Below are 15,086 nucleotides of genomic sequence, written 5' to 3'. Positions count from 1 at the left end.
TACCCTCAAATCCTTTCAGAGTAGGGGCTTGGTCCAAGTGTGGCAGGAGTGGTCATGGCAGTACTACTCCCTTTTGGCTGTCATGGGTGATTTGATCTGGGGAACATCCTCAACACAGCTTCCTTAAGATCTCCAGGTTTATTTCCCTGCAGCTTTCGGGACTCATGCAGAGCGGAAGGGCTATGCTCTCTGCCCACTTCATAGGTGATCAAATTCTGTCCCCTCAACCCACTTGAAACTTTTGGAACGCTGCAAGTTTGAACTCACAGAGTTCTCCTCATACGTGTCCCACCCCATCCTTTGCATAGTTTAAAAATTTACGGTTTCACAGCAATTTTCCATTTCTGGAAACAACTTGTGTCTGTTCATGTATCATCGAAGTGATGATATACAGGTGGGTTTTGCAGTTTAAAAACACAGACCGTGCTCGACTTTACGATGTTTAACTTAAGATGAACGGCACTTAAGACGTTTCTGAATTGACACCCTGATTCGACTTGCAACCATTGGTTTTGACTTTACCACGCTCGGTCCCGCAATGGAGTGGGTTCCGGGTTCCAAGTTACAACATTTCGACTCATGACGCAATTTTCAGGAACCAATTGTGTCGTAAGACCAAGGCCTGTCTGTAGTGCTTTTTAAATTGAGTGAAATTACCTGTGAACTTACACAAATGACTACAGGCAAAAAGTTCAGAGCTGGATGCTTGGGACTTGTTGGGTCTGAAGCCTATTGGTCAGGCAGGTGTGGTGGTTTCTTTATTCACATCAGTAGGTTAATTATTTTGAGATCAACTGATCTACATACATCTCAATGAAACATTAGGAGGGTCGGAATGTCTCTGGGTGAGGCAGGGTTGGGGGGGCTCTGTGCAGTGGCTGAGGTGCTGACTGTCTGTGGGCTGCAGGGGGCGCTGTGGGGCGGGTGAGGCGCTGTCTGTGGGGGGCGGGGCTGCAGGGGGCGCTGTGGGGTGGCTGAGGTGCTGTCTGGTGGGGGGCGGGGCTGCAGGGGGCGCTGTGGGGCGGCTGAGGTGCTGTCTGTGGGGGGCAGGGCTGCAGGGGGCGCTGTGGGGCGGCTGCGGCGCTGTCTCTGTCTCTCTCTGGCTGGCTGCCGGGCAGGTTGTTGGTGCCGGCCCCAGCAGCCGCGCGGCGGAGAGCGCTGAGCCCCGCTGCCAGGTGAGCTCCGTGCGGCGGGACCTGCCCTCGCGGGGCCGATGCAGAAGCCGCTCCCGTCCCCGCAGCAGCGTGAGGGCCGAGCCCCTGGGGAGGGGAGGAGGAGAGGGCCCGGCCCGGCCCGGCCCGGCCCTCCCAGACCAGCGGCTGACGGGGCCGGCCGGGGGAGCCGGTGCCCCGTGCGCTGTGTGGTCTGGGTACGTGGGGTGGGGGCAGGGGAGAGCTTTTTGCGTCGTCACACCCTTGAAGGCCGGATACACTTTTTGTGGGCCCCATGGGGCAAGGTGCAGGGGGCGGGATGGTCAGTCTGCAGAGTGAAGGGCGGGCTGGGGACAATGAGTCACAGCGCGGCGGGAGCAGCCGCTCTGCGCAGCCCAGCAGGAGGACGCTGTTTACAAACTTGCAGCTGCCAGGCGCTCACAGGCCTGCCCAGCCCTGAGCTGCCAGTCTGCCCCGTCCCCTCCAGGGCAGACCCGTACCACACCGCCCCCCTGCCCAGCGCTCCCTCGCCCACTGATCTCTATGCGCAGCCCCCACCCCTTCCAGAGACGACCTCCGCTGGCCTCTCACCACAATGGCACATTACCCTGCACCACAACCTCACCGCTCGCCCAGCGCCCCCTGCCCATAGACCTCCCCACTGCCCACCACCTTCCTCACAGTCCCACTATCACAGCTGCACAGCACCCCTCATTCCTGAGAGGATTCTGCACCACAAAGTTAAAAATTCTGCACACAATGTTTTAAAATTCTGCAACTTTTATTTGTTAATAAATAAATGTGGCGGCTCCAACATGGCAGTGGGGAGCACAGGCCACTGGTTGCATGGAGGTGGGAGACCACCCTGCAGCCTCCCCCCACTCTACCGGGACAGGGACTTGGCAGTGAGGCTGCACCCTACCTTAACACAGTGCAAGGGCCAGGCCTGCCCCAGAAACACCCTGGGGCCTAGCCCCCTTGTGCCAGGTGCACCAGGTGTGGGTGAGCAGGCTCAGCCCGGGAGCAGGATCCACGTGCAGAAGGACTTAGTGTTGGGGTAAGAGAGTTCTCTGTGGGGCAGTCTGGGTGCAGGCGGCTCAGTGGGAGAGCTGGATGCACAGAAGCTCATTTGGGGGGTTCCAGGTGCAGGGACAATGGGACTCTTCAGGGGATCCAGGTGAAGGTGTTTGGGGCTCAGGAGGGGGGGTCTAGGTGCAGGGGAGATGGGGTTCATTTGGGTGGGGGTGTAGGTGATTGGGGCTCAGTGGGGAGGGTGTCTGGGGGAGCTCATCGGGGTGGTACAGAGGCAGGGGAGGTCGGGCTTGTCAGGGTGAGGGTTTGATGGGCCTGTTTAACAGGGGAGCCCCAGTTTCTACCAAGGGGATGCTGCATGCTGGGCTTTAGCTTCCCCCTGCCCCCCATCCCCTTCTCTTCCCCATCCCATGCCCCTTCCCCACTGCCTCTTTCCCCTAGCTCCCGCTTCCCTTGCCCCCTTCTCTTCCCCATCCCGTGCCCCTTCCCCACTGCTCCATCTCCTCCCCATCCCACCCCCTTCCTTCCCCACTACCTCTTTCCCCTAGCCTGCCCCTGCCCTTCCCCACCATAGGCACTCACTGTTGTACAGAAAACAGAATGGCTCCCAGCACGCAGAAGAGGAGCTCAACCAGCACTAGGACCCAGAAAGTGGCATCTTCTGAGCAGCACCCTCTTTTTTCAGCGGAGCAGCTCTGTGCTTGCAGAAAGTGCGGGAGGCAGTGGCATGTGACTCCGTGAGCCCCCACGCCTTGCCTCTGTTTGGGGGTACTGCCCCCCAAAGTAAGCCCATGTGGCCCCTCGGAAGCAGCACAACCAGCAGGACGAGTGCGAGTCTGGCCTTCCCTGGCCAGGCTCCCTCAGGACCCACATGCCTGGAGGGGCCCAGTAGGGCCATCCCTAGACATCTCTAGGCCTCCACGGGGGGCGGGGGAGAGCTGCACCCAAAATCTGTGGGGGGCAGGAGCAGGCTTGGGTGTCAGGGAGGAAACTGTCCCCCAGCACGAGCCGGCAAAGCGGGCTGTGGCCGGGTTGCTCCATTTCTTGCCACCCAGTGATTGCAGGGTGGGCCTGACCCCGCACTCACGGGGCGGCGGGAAGTAGAGTGACCCAGACCCAGCCCGCTCTGCTCTGTTCCCCTGGCTCCCAGCCTTGGGGCAGGGGGGAACTGCCCCCTAGCATTCACCGGCGGTGCGGCTGGGGCCGGGTCGCTCCACTTCCTGCTGCCCCGTGAGTGCAGGGCGCACCTGACCCCTGCTGCAGCCCCCTGGGGAAGGGGCAGAGTGGGGGCGGGGCTGGGGCGGAGCAGGTGTGGGAAGAGATGGAGTGGGGACAGAGCAGGGGTGGGGGCAGCTTTTCTGGCCGGCTCAGCTGTCCGGGGGATCAGGTTGGCTGCTGGAGGCTGGAGCAGCAAGTCCGGACACTGGGGTCCCTTCTGAGTGTGGGCCCGGCGCCATGGAGCCACTGCCGCCATGGTAAACCCAGTACTGGGACCTCTCCGTGGTTTCATGGGGACAGGCATGCTGCCAGCTCTTGTCTGGAGTCACTCCCCACTCATCTTTTTTTCCAGAGAAGCAGGATTTCTGGAAAGCTTCTGGTCCAGAGTTTGTGCTGGATTTCTGAAAAATGGATCGGAATCCTTCACCCCCTTCTAGTGATGCTGAGGACGAGCAGGCTGCAGGCGATTCCATTGGGAACACAGTCTACAGCAAGCATTGGCTGTTCAGTACCCTTACAAAACTGATTGAGGTGCGTGATAAGTACCATTCATCGGTCTCAGAAGACTGGGGGACACTCTTAGGTACTGAGATCTTGCTGTGTTAACAGTTGGCCTGCAGGTTAAATAATGCGTGTTGTAACATCGAGAGAAAGTGTCCTTAGTGAGTAACCAGGAATAAGATTGCTCACTATTATAAGGAAGGGTGAAGAGCTATTTAATCTAAAGGACAACTTTGGTGCAAGAATATACGGATGTAAACTACTCATGAACAAATTCAGGCGGGAAATGAGAAGAATGTTTCTAGTCATTAGAGGAGTGGAAACAGCATCCCAATAGGAGTTGTAGGGCAACCAACTCAATTGGTTTTATGAGAGCACTGGAGAAATGTATGAGTATAATTTATGAGTATGTATGACAAGGTTGATTGTGATGTAGGGGGTCAAGGCTCAAGAGCCCTTGGGTTCACTTCTGGTTTATGTCTCATGCAGGGCCGGCTCCAGCATTTCTGCTGCCCCAAGCAAAAAAAAAAAAGCCGCGATCGTGATCGGCGGCGGCAATTGGGGAGTGAGGGACCTGCCGCCCCCGAATTGCCGCAGGTGCCGCCCCTCTCCCTTGGCCGCCCCAAGCATCTGCTTGTTAAGCTGGTGCCTGGAGCTGGCCCTGGTCTCATGTTCCTAAAAGCTCATGCTTCATGGTTTTAGTCAGCCACTGGTGGGGGTCAGGAAGGCATTTCCTGGCCCCCAGTGTATTCTGGGTGTGTGTTCTTTTTTTTATTTCCTTCCTCTGAAGCATCAGGAATGGCCAGGGCTGGAGATAGGACATTGGATGGGGAGGGCCAGTACTCTAAGTTGGCACCAAACGTTCTCTCTATCAGGTGTGTGGCTGGTTGGTTCTTGCTCACATGCTCAGGGTCTAATCAATTGCTATATGTGGGGTCAGAAAGGAATTTCCCCCCAGTTTAGATTGGCAGTGGCCTTGGGGGATTTTTCCTTCATCAGCAGCATGTGGATGCGGGTTACTTGCCAGGATCATCTAGGTATAATCTCACATAATCAATTATTTCCCTGCCATTGCGGGGGCCTAGGGCACTGGTGCACCTCAGTCTGTGGCACATAATAGTCTAGTCTGTTGTGGGCTGTAAAATTTTTGTCTAATTTTGGTGGTTTGGTTTAGTGTCCAGATGCTGGGTGGTGATGGTGGCATATGATATATAGGAGGTCAGACTAGATGATCTGGCTGTCCTTTCTGGCTTAAACTGTGTGACTGTGACTTGTTTCCACTATAGCTTTAGTTATTTAAAGTTCACTAGACATCTCTAATATCGTTGTATGATTTGATAACTTTAATGTAGCGAGCTCAGAGCACACAATTAATTTGTTATGAGAAATATATCTTACTCACCTGTGTGTAATATCTCTGCAAAGGAAGTAATACTTGAACATTTCAAGAGAGGACCTCCCACCCTCTAACAAATGTTGGTTAAACTTCCCAGCAATCTGTCAGGTAGGTAAGTACTGTTGTCCCTGCTTTTTTAGATGGGTAAATTGAGGCAAGGTGAGGTGAAAGGCCTGCATATTGTTTAAAGGAAAGTCTTTTCTGCCTAAGAATATTAATTTAGAAAATGCTTAAAAATGAGCAGTACAGTTTTGGAAGGTCTGAAAAGAGTAGATTGTTAATGACGTCTGTCTTTGGATAACTAAAGCAATAGATTGTCTTGAACAGTTCATTGTAGTTCTTCACTGTCACTCCCTTACTATTGTTCCATTTTCTTTTTACTTCACTTGATAGGTCATTAGCCCTGAAAAGAGTGATTTCAACTCGAACCGTGAGGAACTGCAGACAGAGCTAGATGAAGAAATGGAGAATGACATTTGTAAAATGTGGGACATGTCAATGGACGAGGTATGTTGGTGAGCAGCCTGTAATGAAATGTTGAATACAACTGTAAAGCTGAGAAATTTCTCTGCAGTGGTTCAACCTTTCACTGAATGTCCTCAGTCGAAATGCTCCTCAAAGAAGAGGATTGATAGTTCTGGTTAGTGCAAGACCTAGAAACAAGCACTCTTTGTCAGCTTCCCAACTTGAATGGTGTTGCTCCTTCTCTATTCTAGCTGACGCTATCTGCTGAGGGTCCCCTAAGCAGAGTATGAAAGATGCCTGTCCCTGTCATGAAGCTTGTTCGAGTACGAGTCTGAGAATAGCAAGCATTTTTTATGCACTCTAAAGCAAACACTAGCTCACGAAGAAAGATCTTCAATTAGACACAGGCAGTTGGGTCCCGGGAACAGAAGGGGCAGACACCAGGATGGAGTCACATTGGTGCTAAAGTCCAATATCTTTTCATATGTTGAGGACAATATTTAGAATAAAATCTGCTGCTGTCACAATAGTACAAGCAGGGCTTTGGAGCAGAGCCTGGAGCTGGAGCGCCGAGCAGCTCCGGAGCAGTGGAGCTGCAGGTTTTTAGCTGGAGCGGAGCCGGAGCACAGCTCCAAAGCCCTGAACTGTACAAGTATATGCACTGACTGTAGCACCGCGCAAGGAAGAAACCAGTGAATTTGATAATGCTGTACAGAAAACAATATAAGAAGTTTGAAGACAAGGTATGTTATAGTGTTGGGAAACTTTCATGTGAAAGTAGGATTGGACTGGATTTCTGGGATGGAGCAAAAGGGCAGATTGAAACTCAGTGAAGAAAGCAAAAGAGGAGAGAAGCTACTAAATTTCTGCCTATGTAACAACCCAGTCATAATGAACACACTGTTCCAATAAAGAAAGGTGATGAGGGAGTGGAATTGGCCATCACTTGATGGGCTAAGTAAGAATACGATAGACATTATACTTCTGAATCGCAGGTGGAAATCAAGTGTGTTGTCATGCAGATGATTTGTGACAGATATTGGATCAATTCATAAGTTAATGTTGGCATTGATGGGGTTGAAGCCTGGAGCAACTGAAAACGTGCCAAGAGCTAAAATCTATGACCAATTTATCAGGAAATGTGTCAGGAAAGAATACAAAGAAGCTGTGCAGAAAAGCATCATGTTTCTGGTGCAAGAAGAAATGAACATTGAAAAGACATAGAACAATTTTTTTTTTTAAAAAAGAGAAATACACAAAAAGAAGTGGAGGAGGAGTACTTGTGGCACCTTAGAGACTAACAAATTTATTTGAGCATAAGCTTTTGTGGGCTACAGCCCACTTCATCAGATGCATAGAATGGAACATATAGTAAGAAGATATGTATACATACAGAGAACATGAAAAAGTGGAAGTAGCCATACCAACTGTAAGAGGCTAATTTATTAAGATGAGCTATTATTAGCAGGAGAAATGGGCCATCTTGATTATCACTACATAATAGGTCATCTTAATTAATTAGCCCCTTACAGTTGGTATGGCTACTTCCACTTTTTCATGTTCTCTGTATGTGTATATATATCTTCTTACTATATGTTCCATTCTATGCATCTGATGAAGTGGGCTGTAGCCCACGAAAGTTTATGCTCAAATAAATTTGTTAGTCTCTAAGGTGCCACAAGTACTCCTGTTCTTTTTGCGGATACAGACTAACACGGCTGCGACTCTGAAACCAACAAAAAGAAGTGTGACACAAGTTGTACTGAAAGATAAGAAAACTGAATGGGACATATAAGTTGAAGCTGTCAACTGTGAAAGACAAGTGGGGGCAAATAGTTGAGGATGAAGAAGCGAAGGAGGGAAAGAATATTTTGAAGAGTTGTACAGAGTCTGGAACACAGTAGATGAAATGGTCCCTGAAAAGTTTTCCTGTACAAATGAGAGAGAAGAGAAGCTGAAGTTCTTAGAAGTAAAGATTTCACTAGAAAGTCTGAAAAAGGAAAAGGTGCTGGGAATTAACAACATGCCCGCAGAGCAGTTAGGCGCAGGTGAGGAACACACATGAAAGGCAATGCACAAACTGTTTAACAAGATTTAGAAGTAAGAGCAAGTGCAGAGCGAATGGGGAAAAGCGATAATAGTACTGATCTTTAAAACAGGAGATAAGAATGAGTATAAGAACTATGGAGGAATCAGTATGCTGATTATGCGGGGAAAAGCACTCATCAGCCTTGCAGAGGAGAATGAAGAGGTACATAAAGCAGTGCTTGCAAAGGCACAGACCAGATTTAGACCAGGATGGAGTATAAAAAGTCAGCTCTTTGTGATGAGACAGATATCAGAGAAGCAGATAGAACACAACCAAATTTGTTATAACAACATTAGAGATTTTTAACAACCTTTTGGTAGCATTTGGCAGAAAAGATTATGACAAGTCTTGAACATATGGCATCCCCCAAAAATTGATCAAGCTGGTAGAAAACATCTACAGCAAGTCAGTCAGTATGGCGAGAGTAGACAAGAAGCTGATGGAAAGATTCAGGATAACCATAGGAGTGAGACAAGGATGCACGCTTTAGCCAGATTTGTTCAACTTGGTACTGGAAGCAGTATTGATTAGCACTGAGATAATATGACTCTTCTTATTTCATGTGGGAGGATAATGAATAACCTTAGAGTCACAGAGGATATTGATTTCACAGAATTGTCCAAGGGAGATTTACAGAGAATAACTGCCAGGTAGACTGGGAAAGCAGAAAATTTTGCTTTGAAGATCAGCATGAGGAAGGCAAAAACTATGACAACTGGAAGACAAGAGGGAAGAGGTCAAGATCAAACATATCTACAGTTGCGTGTCTCTTACTTTCTTTTGTCATTGACTGTAATTGACAAGCCTGCAGGGGTTGGTAGATAACTCACCTGTCGTAGTGAATCTGACTACTGCTTGATCCAGCCTGATTCCATGAGAGAAACATTTGATTTGCATGTGAAAATTATATTTTAAAAAGGAAAAAAATATAACTAATTAACACTTTTTCTCCCCAGGATGTCGCATTATTTCTCCAAGAATTTAATGCCCCTGATATATTTATGGGAGTGTTTGCCAAGTCTAAGTGTCCTCGACTTATTGTAAGTATAGATTAATGGAAAGTGCTGTCCTGTTTAATAGCAATAACAGATAGTCCTGGGTGAACACTTGCAAAATATCCTCCTCTTTCCCCTTTCTCCTTCCTTCATGTTTTGCTTGTATATGATTTGAATGGTAAGGTGGAGGAGGGGGGTGGCTTGTAAAATACACTACATCCAGTGCTTTCAATCTTCCTTCTGCTCCTTGGTCTATGATCAGTGCTTAAAAAATGTTACAGGTCTTGAATGTAGGTATTTGTTCTGGTCTCCCAAAGTGATTTTGGTCTTAGTGGATTATCAGATATCAGTACTTAAAATTCTATCATTCTTATAATCACTTGTGTCCCCCCCCATCCCCCGCTTTCAGTTTATGTGATTTTCGCAATCTGTATCTCACAGTCCACTATAGATAGGAATTAAGATTCGGAATTCCAGAAGTGCTCAGTGTTTTCTTAACTCCACTGGCACTGAAGTCAGTGGAAGAAGAGTTAGGCTAATACTGATGGTTTTTGAAAATCTCACTCTTAATGCTTTATGTCATTTGAAAGCTGGGTTCCAAATTCTCTGATCATATACTGCCATGGCATTGGCTTCTCTCCTGAGCAATTTGAGACAGTGACTGCCAAAATTGTGGTGTAATTTAAAGGTGGTGAAAAAAGACTGGAGTAAAAATGACTTCTTTTTTTTTTTTAAACCTTTTGACCTGCCAGGGCTAGAATCCAAACTTTACGTTACTGAAGATTTGAGATTTCCAGGTTTCCAGTGACATTTGTTATTAGCACTGGTTATTCACAAGATACTTCAGAGCCCTTGATCTCTGTGTAGAGCTGTACATTCTTTTGGTCATAGTCCAGGAGTGAATATAGTCTGTTGGTGATATCTGCTGCATTTTGTTTTTTAAAATACTGCAATCAGAAATTGAGGGGGTCTGTTGGGGGTTTACTGAGAAGATCCTTTCTCTTGTCAAGAGGTGAATGTGTCATGGGGTTGCATTTGTGCCAAGTTGTTTGTTCTTATGCTGTTCTTATGCTTATGAATCCAACTAAGCTCCAAACTGATTTGCACAAAGTATCTATTTGTCTGACCTAACTAACGAAACCAGAGAAGTTTGTTTCAAGGTATATTAATTTTTTATTTTTTTAAACCCTTAACTAAAATAAGCCTGAGGAATACTTGCCATCATTTGCCCATAGTATAATTAGCCATCAGTGCATCTGAGGCATTCCTACATGACATCTCTAATGGAAACATTCAGTCTATGTGGAAAGTGAACGCTGATACTAACTCATGTAGAAGAGAAGTGAGAACAAGCTCCACCACAGTTAGATCTGTACCCTAAGGTCATGGAAAGGAAATTGTCACCTATATTGCATTGTCTAATCCAACTATATTGTGATTTCACAGGAAATCTGTGTGGGAATATTGGGTAATATGGCCTGTTTCCAAGACATATGCATGTCTATTAGTAAAGATGACAATCTTGGGTAAGTTTGTGTGTGCTTTTGCTTTCCATCGTGTGTGTATATGTTTACAAAATATGGATTAAACATTAAGACTCTTTTTAGTCTTAGATTTTGGACCAAATAGATTAGGTTTAAATGTTAGAAAATTAATTTTATTGTAAATATTTTTGTCTCTGTAGTAGTTTCTTTTATATTTTTTTTAACAAAGAAAGGATCATTTATTGGGCTTGTCTGTCTTGAAAAGTGCAATGCAGATAAATTAATCCACTGTTCTGTATCTCACACGGGTTAAGAAGAGGAAAACAGTTTCTCGTCCTCTGCCCCAACTTAGTTCAGGCGTTTCAACTGACTATTTACTGAATGAAGGATAATGCTGCTTTGAGAAATGTTCAGTGTTTAAAAAAAGCTATGATGAAGAGAGGAACTGTCAGTTAACCATGAGTCCCCTCTTATCACTCATCATGCGCCCTTGAGCATATATTGATGCCCAGGAATGTATTTTGTCTGAATTTTTAGAATTGGAAATATCATTAATCTCTACACAAATAGAGGAGGATTTTACTTTTATGTTGGGGCAAACTGCTGGTATGAAAAATTGATAGGAAATTAATCCTGTTCTAAAATTAATTTTTTTCTTTAAGAACAATTCAGTTAAACTTCATATTGTAACTTTTATTTACAGACAAATGTTATTGCAACATTTATGTGATTCGGACTCTCCTACTCTGCTGGAAACAAGCAGGTAGGGCATCTTGTTAGCAACTGAAATATTGATGTTTGATAGAGTTTTAGTATGTTCTAATGACTGTAAATAAAATCCTTGAGAGTGGACTGATTATTTTGTTTTCTCTTCCTTTCCCTTCTTAAATTCCACAGTGCACTTGGATTTCATCCCTCGTGGGCTTGATTTTTTTCTCCATTGTACCAGTAGGATTAGTGTAAATCCACAGTAACACTACTGTAACTAGGATCTGACCCACTGTATTTTAATTACATGCAAAGCTAAAATTGCAATTATTGTCTAGGTTGTTGTTAACTTGCCTCTCCCAAGCTGAGGTGGCCAACATCTGGGTTGAAAGAATCCGAGAAAACCCATCCGTGTATGACTGTGTTTGTTTTATCATGTCAAGCTCTACAAATGGTAGGTTGCCAAGTAATTTGAGTATTGGTGGTGTTAGATAAAACACAATGCTGAAGTACATCTGAATTGTAAAGACAAATGGCTTTGTTTTGAAAGTGTAGAATACATTAAAAATAGTAAACTTCATGAATACAGAATAAACTGCATCTACTATTGTAGGTTTTATAGATCTGTCCGAGCCCTAAAGAAAAAGGGAAGATTGAAATCAGCCCTAGATTTACATCTGTGCCAGATCAAATTTCTTTCATTGAGGCAAATCACATGGTCCTTATTGAAGTACATGTACATACCGGTAGTATTTTTATTGTTTTAAAACAAGCCCATGTTTTCAGTTATTCCAGTGTAACGTATCTCTTTTTAAGGTTTGCTGTCTAAATGCACTGTTTTCTTGTTAGGACTAAACTGAAAAACACTTAGAAAAATAAGCCAAGTGCTGGCAGCTATTCCGCTTATTCTTGTAACATTACAACTCTTACACTGTTTTAAGCATGTAGCTTGACTGACATTTATAAAAATGTGTTTTTCGTCTTCAGCTAAATAAAAACAGAAGAACGTTTGTGCAAAAATCCTAAAATTTCAGCTTTTTGGGTTAAAAGAATGTTAGCCATAGTGTTCCCTATTTTAAGAAATGATAATACTTTGCTCTTCTATTTGAGGGTCTCATTTGTTTGATTTCAGTGGGCCTACCGAAAGTGTGAAGTGCTACTCAACATGAGTATTTATTCTGAGTTTTGGTTTTTGTGTGTTAACAAAGGTGAGAATTTTGTATGCTGGTTTTTCATTATTCATCAAAATTTGTTCTGTGCAGTTGAACTGCTGGTTAAAGTGGGCGAGGTGGTGGACAAGCTCTTTGATCTGGATGAAGAACTAATGTTAAATTGGATTAAAAATGGCTCTTGTCGATCAGTGGGACAGTCTACAGATGATTCCCCAGAAGAACGTCCAGATTTTAAGATTGTACCTTGTGTACTTGAAGCAGCAAAACAAGTCCGGTACGTGTGCTCTTTCTCCTTTACTTTTGGGACCGGGGTAACTGCTGATTATCTTCTTGCGGCTCAATCCTGAAACTCTTGACTTCAGTGGGGCTACTCCTATGAGTAATAAGATTTGGTCCCTGTGATTTGTCATATAAAAGTGCTATGATTTATTATTCTAAAGTTTCTTGTTGTTTATGGGCCCGTTGGCTAATCCTTGTATCCTAGTGTTCATGAAGAGTCATTTTTCTGTTAATAATGAACTCATCTGTTTTGTTTTGTTTTTGTTTGATGTAGCTCAGATAATCCAGAGGGGCTTGATGTTTATATGCATATCTTGCAGCTCCTAACCACAGTGGATGAGGGCATTCAGGCTATTGGTAAGACACATGAATTTTTGTATATTATGGAACGATGCTGCAGTGACGTTAGATTGTGACAGATACTTAAGTAAAAAAAAAATATATATTTTTCTCTCCTTGAATCAGTGGTTTTTTTCTTTCTCAAGTGCAGTCTCCTGATGGAGGAAAAGAGACTTGGACTTTACTTTATGGTCTGGTTTGCCATGAACTTTGCCAGCCAGATGATCCACCGATCATCATTCAAGAGCAGAAGAGTGTATTGGCCTCTATTTTGTCTGTACTGTCTGCCATGTTTGCTTCACAGATACAACAGGAATATGTCAAGAGGAGAAAAAGCAAGTATCATTTTTACATCTTGTACAATTGATGACTAGAGTCATGGCAGTAGTGGGGTGGCGTGTTTTAATTTATTAATGGTTACTCGAGACTGGTTTAGGGCACAGAATTGTTACAGGTTTAGAACACCATCAAGGTAACAAATTGGCCCATTATAAATATAGGGGTGGCTTGCAAAATTCTTTTCTAAACCAGAGTTCAGATTTTAAACATTTCTAAAATTCTGGGGGTATTTGGAGCTGGATTTTCAGCTGAGTCTCCTCTTTACTGGTTATGGTGATAAGTAATAGAACTGCAAAAATAATACTTGTTAATAACAGAGGCTGGGGTTGCAGTTATTTTAAGAGGTAGGGGGGAATTCTGCATTTAATTCATGCATTTTTATAATTTACATCAATCGTGAATGTCACTGAGAAATGGATGAAAACATAGGCCAGCCTTTAAAATGGAAAGGAGTGACATGGAATGAGAGTTGATTTCTTTACCAACAGAAGATTGCACTGCTCACTTGGCTGGCAGTTGGGTTTATTATTGTGCAAAGTTTACTGTACTACCCTCTGTTTTTCTTTCTTTGGATGGTAACTAAACTGAAGGGCTTACAGCGAAGTCCAGGTTTCCTTTGTTATTGGGTCTGGGCTTGGTACAGCCTAGGTATACAAGTAATGGGGAGAGGGCTCAAGGAGTTGGACCTGCAGGAGGTAGCACATACCCTTCCAATAAAAGAGGGGAGATTGGTTTGGCTTAGGGATCAGAAGCATGGGAGGTATTGTGCTTGCTGTGAGCTGTTGCTGGGGAAATTCCACCATGCCATGGGGCTATGTCTTTAAAGACACATAGCCTGCAGAAAGGAGTGGTGTGCAGTTATGAGAGCAAGTGAGATACCAATTGTATGTAACAATTCCCAGTTCTCTAGAGTTTTGTCTCCTGGATTGTGCTATCTCCTAACACTTTTAAAAACCTTATTGACAAACGGTGACATACAGATAACCTGTGGTCTTGAAGCAATCAGAATGTACATTTCTACATCCTTATCAAATCTTTCTTCATGTTTCAAAATGGATCCTCTTGACAGTAGCTTGAAAAAAATGCCAAATCTGTCTTTCCGTTTGTAAAACTGGTTTCCTGTTTTTGTATATTAGATATGCCTCTGATTGGGAGCTTGATTCGAATCTTACAAAACATGGAGGACTGTGGGAAGAGATCTTTTGATAACTCAAAGAAATCCCAACCAGAGGAGACTGAGAAGTTGGGAACAGTTGAGGAAGACTTCCATCTGAAAATCTTGAAGGATATCTGTTGTGAATTGCTTTCCAATATGCTTCAAGAATTGCCTAAGGTAAAGAGAAAAATTTTAGGAGGATTTTATGCAGAGGAGGGAAAAAGGAAATATTATTATTTAAGGGACATTTTCTTCCTTTTCTTTGCTCAAAGTACAACTATGTACCAGAATTGAGTTGTGTAAGGTTCTGATTAGAGAAGTGACTGGAAGTACAACTGTAACCTATATGGCACAAGATAGAGACCAAGATATTTCTGAGTTCTTCAGTCTATTTTGTGAGATAAATTATCTTCTTGATGTACATTGGTAATTCCTTTTTGAATGTGAATTAATGAATTTAAGTCAGGGAAAGAATATATGTATGTCTTTAAGCAATTTCTCAGCTCTTGGCTAAAAAGTTCTGAAGATTTTTTTTTGTGAGAGCATTTAAGCTGAGAGAATGTTTTCCCGCTTTCTATTCAGTTTTGTGTCAACTATTGTCTCTAAACCAGGGATCGGTAACCTTTGGCACGCGGCCCGTCAGGGAAATCAGCTGGGGGGGCCGGGATGATTTGTTTACCTGCAGCATCCGCAGGTTTGGCCGATCGCAGCTCCTACTGGCCGCGGTTCGCCATTCCAGGCCAATGGGGGCTGCGGGAAGCG

General features: G+C 44.7%; 1 protein-coding gene across 4 annotated transcripts in view; it reads left to right on the top strand.

Annotated features, from left to right (window-relative positions):
- Positions 1 to 1,111: 1,111 nt before the first annotated feature.
- SAAL1 (serum amyloid A like 1) overlaps positions 1,112 to 15,086 on the top strand; it is a 17,737-nt gene continuing 3,762 nt past the window's right edge. The window contains exons 1-11 of one of the 4 annotated variants that reach the window (XM_026660144.1): positions 1,112 to 1,175; positions 3,754 to 3,932; positions 5,692 to 5,805; positions 8,809 to 8,892; positions 10,294 to 10,373; positions 11,035 to 11,094; positions 11,378 to 11,493; positions 12,302 to 12,485; positions 12,765 to 12,847; positions 12,976 to 13,164; positions 14,305 to 14,501. In XM_026660144.1, the coding sequence (XP_026515929.1) occupies positions 3,810 to 3,932; positions 5,692 to 5,805; positions 8,809 to 8,892; positions 10,294 to 10,373; positions 11,035 to 11,094; positions 11,378 to 11,493; positions 12,302 to 12,485; positions 12,765 to 12,847; positions 12,976 to 13,164; positions 14,305 to 14,501 (1,230 nt within the window). In that variant the 5' untranslated portion in view covers positions 1,112 to 1,175; positions 3,754 to 3,809. The other 3 variants (XM_026660146.2, XM_026660145.1, XM_026660147.1) reach the window with 3 other exon arrangements.

The sequence above is a fragment of the Terrapene carolina genome, unplaced genomic scaffold (genome assembly GCF_002925995.2).
Source record: "Terrapene carolina triunguis isolate 2854851 unplaced genomic scaffold, T_m_triunguis-2.0 Scaffold715, whole genome shotgun sequence".
In the NCBI taxonomy this organism is placed as follows: domain Eukaryota; kingdom Metazoa; phylum Chordata; order Testudines; family Emydidae; genus Terrapene; species Terrapene triunguis.
This window is presented reverse-complemented; position numbering and strand designations above follow the sequence as displayed.